This window comes from Magnolia sinica, chromosome 2, assembly GCF_029962835.1.
Source record: "Magnolia sinica isolate HGM2019 chromosome 2, MsV1, whole genome shotgun sequence".
Classification (NCBI taxonomy): Eukaryota; Viridiplantae; Streptophyta; class Magnoliopsida; order Magnoliales; family Magnoliaceae; genus Magnolia; species Magnolia sinica.
In genome coordinates this window covers 10,028,914-10,036,785 of record NC_080574.1, presented here as the reverse complement: position 1 = coordinate 10,036,785, position 7,872 = coordinate 10,028,914, and the positions used below count along the sequence as shown (strand labels likewise).

At 40.2% G+C, this 7,872-nt stretch overlaps 1 protein-coding gene across 1 annotated transcript; it reads right to left on the bottom strand.

Annotated features, from left to right (window-relative positions):
- Positions 1–268: 268 nt before the first annotated feature.
- On the bottom strand, positions 269–4,401 carry LOC131234371 (putative receptor-like protein kinase At3g47110). Its single transcript, XM_058231202.1, has 2 exons — positions 1,610–4,401; positions 269–904 (listed from the first exon to the last, which is right to left on the bottom strand). The coding sequence occupies exons 1-2, from the start codon at positions 4,314–4,316 to the stop codon at positions 522–524; spliced, it is 3,090 nt and encodes a 1,029-aa protein (XP_058087185.1). The 5' UTR covers positions 4,317–4,401; the 3' UTR covers positions 269–521.
- Between the last annotated feature and the right edge of the window lie 3,471 nt (positions 4,402–7,872).

Here is a 7,872-nt window from a genome sequence, read left to right as displayed (position 1 = left end):
TGTGACATCCACTCTGTCCATTGGTTACACAAGCTCATGTGAGGATATTAGTCCATAAATGAGGCTGATCTTGAACTGAAGCGGGGTACACCGCAGGAAACAGTGGGGGTTGAACACTCACCATTGAAACTTCATGGGGTCATGGAAGTTTTGCATCAAGCTAATATTTTTGTTTTAAGTGTCACAGATTGTCATGGCATTGGCAGGTTTTATCATGACGTTGTCTCCATTTCTTGATAACCAAGATCATTAGTTACTTTGATTTTCTACTCATTACTTTTGGGCCATAACTGATTTTTGGTTGGAAACTCATTTCTTACATTAATAAAATATTACAATACAATCTTTTTGTATGCATATCTTGAAAATAAGAATGCAAAGCTGAAAAAGCCAAGTAAAACGCATGGTGAAGCTTTCTGCACCCACATATCTTCCATTACTTGACTAACCACAACAGCTTGTTAATAATAACTAAGATAAGAAGAATCCTGGTTCGACGTTTGTGCCCCATTTTGCTGATCTCAGTGAATCCCAACCCCAAGATATAAGTCCCTGATTGCATGCATTTCTGCAGCAATATCTCTCATCGCCATCCGCTTGTTTGGAAATTCTACAGAGCATGCGACGCCAATTTTGACCACAGAAGCCAAGCACTCTTGCATTTTACTCCGTGGAATGGGGTGTTGTTCTCTGTTGTTCAGAGCTTGAACTTCTTCGGAGAGCAGCCGTGGGTCTACAATCTTCATCACCAGATCAGGCAAAGCCTTCTCAGCAAATTGATGAAGGCTCAGACCGTCTTCGAACATATCATCAGTTGGTCTCTTTCCTGTGAACATCTCCAAAAGAAGAATTCCGTAACTGTAGACATCTCCATGTGTAGATGCCATTCCGCCCATTCCATACTCTGTCATTTAGGCATCTCAAAATTTTCAAATATTAAGGTTTATTCCAATAAATAGATAACAACAGAGAATAGTTTTTGGCATAGGAGTGGTAATCATTGCAAGCATAGGAAACAATTATCCTATTAATTTTAAACTTTTGAAGCATGAATTTGTGAAGGTATATTGGCTAACAACAAATGAGTCCTACTACACACATAAGGCTAAAAAAAAATGCAGCTCAATACAAAACAGTTAGCATCCATCGAATGTTGCATGGGCAATGGTTCAGTGCATTCTCAAGTGATTTTTTTTTTTTTTTTTTTTTTTTTTTTTTAAATTTATTTATTTATAAATTTATCTATTTCGAACTTTTATATCGTTGCTGTTTTCATATAAATGGTTCATTCCATAGAATGCTGTTTTTATGATGGAATGGTTAAACTCATCCAATTGCGTGATTATGGTGTGATTTACCATGAAATGTGTGCTCTAATGGCCATTCCCGATTGATTGGTTGGATTGTCCATGTGTATTGAAGCAACCCGGGGCATTGTGACTTACGGTGCTGTGTGCAGTAGTGGCAACTGTAACGACGGTAGAGACAGCACAACCAATATATGGTAGCATTTAGAGCTGGAGAATTTGTGAAATCAATCTAGATATCTCAAAAACTTTTGCAAAACATTTAGAAAAGATAAAAGAAAGAAAAACCATGAAATTATTACCTGGAGGAACATAGCCAACAGATCCCTTGATCCCAGTTGAGTTGGTTTGATCTTGAGAGGTATTACCAGCAACATTAGAAAGGAACCTTGCTAATCCGAAATCACCCACATGGGCGCACATGTCATCATCCAGTAGAACATTGCTTGGTTTTAGATCGCGATGAATGACCGGCATGTGGCAATGGTGATGAAGATACTCCAATGCAGAGGCAACATCAATGGCTATATCTAGCCTTTGAATAAGGTTCAAGCTCCTCAACTCTTGCTGCTCATGTACACTTGGATGCAACCACTCCTCTAGACTCCCATTATTCATGTACTCAAATACTAGAGCTTTGAAATCATTGTCGTTAAAATCAATGCTTGAGCAAGCAGTTATGATTTTGAGAAGATTCCGATGTCGGATATTTCTCAAGGCTTCACATTCCGCAAGGAAACTCCTTGAAGCTCCACGTTGTTGAAGATTGAGAACTTTCACAGCAACGACCGTTTGATCGTGATCTAGTATTCCTTTGTATACAGAACCATAACTTCCCACGCCAATCAAATTGTCGGAAGAGAACCCGCCAGTCGCTTTAAAGAGATCAGCATAAGAAACGTTTAACAAATGGCCCTCCAAGAAAAGCGCTGGCAAAGCTGTCTTGTTGGCCCTTCTTCTCACCCGATAAAAAGTAGCAAAGAGAGCTGATAAAAGAATCAAACCTAAAACTGCACCGACCACGGAGAATATTACTCTTAGAGAAATAGACCTTCCATGTTTCTTAGGAGCTTTCTTTGGGCACGCTGGCAGCTGTAGTTGTGGGATACCTCCACAAAGCTTGTTGTTTCCAAGGACTGAAAATGCACTTGAATTTTTGAAAACCCCTTGAGTTGGGAGTTGGCCATCGAGATCATTGGATGACAAATCCAAGTACTCTAGAGATTGAAGTTTCTCCAGAGCTACTGGAATATGACCAGACAAGTTATTATGAGAAAGATCTAGCCATTTAATACCTTCTAAATTGTTAAAACAAAGAGGAATAACTCCTTGGAACAAGTTATTGCTCAAATTAAGGACTTGAAGGCTCAGACAATTGCATAGCGTGCTGGGAATTTCACCTATCAATTTGTTGTGATCAACATAAAATTCTTGAAGTTGTGTCAAGTTACCAACTTCCGATGGTAGAGATCCGATCAAATTATTCTCACCAACATCAAGATAAACCAGAGAGGGGATACTTAAAACTTGATTGGGTATAGTGCCGTTAAGCTCATTTCTTTGGAGGAGTAATAAATCAAGATGACGACAGTTTCCAAGACTGGAAGGGATACTTCCTTGAAAACGATTTTCTGCTAAATTGAGTTGAACCAAGCGAGTCATGTTGCCGATGGAGGATGGGATTTGGCCCGAGAGTTGGTTTTCGTACAAATACAAGCCCTGCAAATTTTGAAGCTTCCCAAGGCTAATAGGAATACTACCAGTGACAAAGCTGCCAAATACACCAAATCTATTCAATTTGAAGAGATTGCTAATGTCCGTTGGGATGCTTCCGGATATCGGGTTTCCTCCTAACCCTATTACTGTTACGTTTGTAGAGAGATTAACGATGGCGGTGGGCAGTATACCTCTTAGCTGATTGAAACTTATATCGAGTAGTTCCAAACGTGTACAATTTGTCAAAGAAGTGATGAAACTCAAGTCATTGTCTCCTTCTCCACCTCCAAGCTTATTATGACCTAATTGTAGTTTACTGAGATGCTGTAATCTTCCCAAATTTTCAGGCAAGGATCCACCAAAACTATTACGAGATAAAATAACCCAATTAAGTAATGAAGCATTGAGTAATGAAACTGGTATTGGCCCCGTAAATGCATTAGCTGAAAGGAAAAGAAATTCGAGATTAGGAAGGGTGAGACCTAGATTGGCTGGAAGGTTTCCGTGAAGTTGGTTGAGTACCGCAGAGAAAATAACAATGGACGAGAGGTTATAAAGGGATGGTGGGATCAGACCAGACAGTTTGTTTGAACTGATCTGAAAATTTTGTAACTTCACAAGCCGTCCTAATTCATCTGGAATGCTTCCTTCCAAACTGTTCTCAAATAGAGAGAGAGAAACAAGAGAGGAGAGGTTCCCAAGTGCTGATGGGATGTTGCCAGTGAGATTGTTACGGCCAAGATTCAACTTCACGAGCTTTGACAGAGTGCTAAGCTCGATGGAAATTCCGCCCACGAGCTTATTTTGATTTAAAAGGATGGATTTGATTTCTGAGCAGCGGGACAGGTCATTGGGAATTCTTCCTTGCAGCTGATTATCGCTCAGATCAAGATCCCGAAGCCGGAAGAGCCGGCCGATTTCACGTGGGATTTCGCCATAGAAGCTGTTGCTCGAGAGGTTGATACTCCTGAGGAAAGTGAGGTTTGCAATGCGAGGTGATATGGCCCCCACCAATCGTTGGGACCCAAGATTCAATGCGGTGACCCTTTGAGGATGCCGGCGACCGCATGTGACTCCTTTCCAGTCGCAGAAATGGAGGGAATCGTTCCATGAGCTGAAGACCCGGTAAGGATCGTTGGATATTATCCGATCCTTGAATGCGTTCAAGGCGAGTCGATCCGTCTCGTTTCCTAAGGCGGGGGACCCGTTTCCGATGCAAGTCATGCATGGGAGAAGGGAGGCAAGGATGATCAATGACCAAAATGCCCTTGGACGTAAAAGTCCAAGCTCCATCCTTCTTCTCAACCATGGGAAGGCTACAGAAACAGAAAAAGAAAATTAAAAAATAAAAATGCCGGGAGCAACTGGTGTGGCGTTGCGTTCTATCCTTCCTCTATTTATCATACGAGTTGGTTTTGCCTCCGTCGCGAGTCTCCGGACTTGGGATCCAGCATTGGTCGCCACACAAACCCGGGACGGGCGGTTCTTTATGGTAACTCACCATGATGTATCTGTTTATCCACGCCGTCCATCCCTTCTCTCAAACCACTTTAAGGCACGAGGCCAAAAATGAGTCAGATCCAACGCTCAAGTGGACCACACAAGATATGACTCTTGCATTTAATGTTTTGTAAATTTAATGCTGCTCGAGTTTAGTATTTGGGGTGGTCCACTTAGCCCCCTCTGAAAGGACGCGGATTTCTTTCGCAGGAAGATCCTGCACATGGATGCTGGGTGGGTCCCTCCGATATGTTTGTGAGAAATCCACACCGTCCGTCCATTTTTCGAGCTCATTTTAGGATGTATATCCAAAAGTGAGGTGGATACAACACTCAAATGGGACACAGGGGAGGAAACAGTGGAAATTCAGTGAGAACCGTTGAAGCATTCTTATGGCTACAAAAGTTTTGTATCATGCTATAGTTTTGGTATTTTCACTTCATCCCATTGGGAATAACCTTATAAACGGTTTGGATAGCTTATAAACATCTAGGTAGAGATCAGGAAGATTTCAACGGTGGGAATTTCTTTTCCCAAATTTCCCATTCGTGTGACCCACTTGAGCTTTGTATCCACCTCAATATTGGATACACATCCTAAATTGATCTCTCAAAATGGACGGGATGGATTTCTCACAAATATATCAGTGGGCCCCACCCAGCATCCTTGCTCAGGAACTTCATGCGAAAGCTTTCTCAGGATATCCGCGTCCCCTTTGAAACGATATAGTTCTTGTGTATTTGGGATCAAAAAGTAATCATATTATTTTACTCGTGTTTGAATGGAAGTAGTAGCTTGACCTAGAAAATCTAATAATTTGAAGGATTTAAAGTCCAAAACTTGATGAGCTCATTACGATGTATGTATTATATCAATGTTGTCCATTCATTAGTTCGAATCATTTTAGGGCATGGTCCTAAAAATGAAGCAAATCCAAAGCACAAGTGGACCACACTATACAAAAAAAAAAAGTAGGAATTGAGCCATAATAATTTAAAAGTTTACCCCATATTTTGGTCTACTAGAGCTTTGTATCTGTCAGATTTTTTTAACTTTTGCTCTAAAATGACCCAAAAAAAATGAATAGATGATGTGGATGGAACACATATTATGGTGGGCCCACAAAGTCTGTCTCGTGGTTGGAGTCTTGAGTTATGAAAAAGGTGTTGCCGTGCTTGCTAAGCAGCCTCCATTCATTGATAAATCCTCATAGTAAGTGATTAATGTAAGTAGATGTTAAATACACAACAATTAACAAACATGAAATACAGTGTTTCAAACAAGCGTTAGATCTGCTTTATTTTTGGGGACGCGGATTGCATCCTACCCCCAATCTGTCCGGGCAGGGCTCCGTGGGACCCACCGTGATGTAAGTGTTTTATTCACGCCGTTTACCACTTTTCTCAGATCATTTTAAGGTATAATACTAAAAATTAGGCAGGTCCAAATCTTAAGGGGACCACAAAGTGGGGATTGAACGTCTACCATTAAAAACTTATTGGGAGTTGGAGAAGTTTCAGATCAAGCTGATATTTTTGTTTTCACTTCATCCACTTCTACATGACCTTATTAATAGGTTGGATGGTAAAAAAACATCACGTTGGCCCTTGGAAAGGTTTCAACGGTATGTGTCATTATCAGTGTAGCTTCCTTTGGTGTGGTCCACTGGAGCTGTGGACCTGTCTCATTTTTAGGTTTGTGCCTTAAAATGATCTGATAAAACCGGTGAACGGACTGGATAAAACACTTACATCACGGTGGGTCCCACAGTGTCCTTTCCGGACGGATTGCGGTCCGGGCCGGGGGTAGGACGCAATCTGCATCCTATTTTTGGGCTCATACCTTGAAGTGATCTGAGTAGGGATGGACTGTGTGGATAAACGGATGCATCACGGTGGCCCCCACACAGATCTGCCCGTTCTTTGCTAGAGACAGGCAGGGCCAGACGGAATCCTCTTCCGCCACACACAGGGACTCATTTGCTGGAATGGTCCAATGATTCGAACCGTCCATGTTCCACAATCCACATGCTACGCTAACTAAGTTGTTACATCATAGTCACAATACTAAATTCATTTAGCTCTTTTTATAACTGTTCATCCCAAAGTCCTGCAATAGAACGGCTAGGATTGTCAGAACAATCTACCTTTTGTCTATGGCCTACTTGATGATTGGTCCAGATCTCGTAAGCGTCTGCAACGGCTAAAGTTCAGGAAACCAAGTGAGAAACACTGTAGTCTAGCCACAGGTGACCGCTTGCTAACACGATGGCAAGAGTGAGAGGCGCGTGCCCGCAAATGATGGGAACTCAAGCGGGACCCAGGAGAGGAGTCAAAGCACGCTATATGCGTGTACACTTGTATATAAATCCATCAAATCGCCTATGCATTCATACACCAATTTCTGTAAAAGCCAATTAAAGCGATTTTCATGTTTGAAGGGTGTATTTGAAGATTTCTGGGTATATAAAAGAGAATTTTACGATAATACAACTGGAGCACATTGAATGACACCATGTCATCCACTAAGCGTTTGATTGAAAAGAGATTGTGTAGAAATGATTATAAAATAGATGGCAAGAGTAGAAGTAAGAATGGTTATACCGTGTGAAACAATCACAACAACCGTTAGAAAGTGAGAAGCATCCACATGGTTGAATTAAAGCTATAAATAACAAAGAAATTTAGTAGAAAGATTTGTCTCATACCAATTCAATCAAATGCATTATATTTTTTAATTATGTATCATTTACATTCCTAAGTGCAATCCTTTACTTTTCGTCTGCTATTTATATTCCATAGTGTAATACGTAGCACTAGTTAAGTAGCTGATAAGCTTATTTATAATTTGAGTTTACGCTCATACGCTATATTCAATTCTCTATCTAATAAGGTGTTTTGTAGCTGCTCTTCATGATCATATAGTTTTTTTTGATATTTTTTTTATTTGTATTTAAAAACTCCTTTTATACTAAAGTTAAAGTAATAACCCATTATCAAAAGGCGAATCCCACCATTTGAATATCACTTGATCATATTTACATACTAAGCAAGTGGTTGAATCGGTGACCGATTTCATTCAATCTCAATCATATATTATATAGATGCCTATGTTGGCGCTTAAGTTCATAGTTGTTTGGTTTGAATTGAGCCTCAAATTCAATTCTGGCATAACCGCACTTATCCCATGACTAGAATTGGAAATCAAGCACCAATGCATACATGTATCCATAAAATTTTAAAAGGAGTAAACATTGATATGTATGGTAGATTTGCTCAGTTTTAACTATTAAAATTTGTAATTAACGAATATATGAATTTTTGTGTATATAAAAATATATATGTATGTA

Excerpts from the sequence above, each read along its gene's own strand:
- LOC131234371 (XM_058231202.1), bottom strand. The coding sequence starts at position 4,316 with ATGGAGCTTGGACTTTTACGTCCAAGGGCATTTTGGTCATTGATCATC. Across the intron at positions 905-1,609 it reads TGTTGGCTATGTTCCTCCAG|AGTATGGAATGGGCGGAATG; the intron begins GTAATAATTTCA and ends CCTAAATGACAG.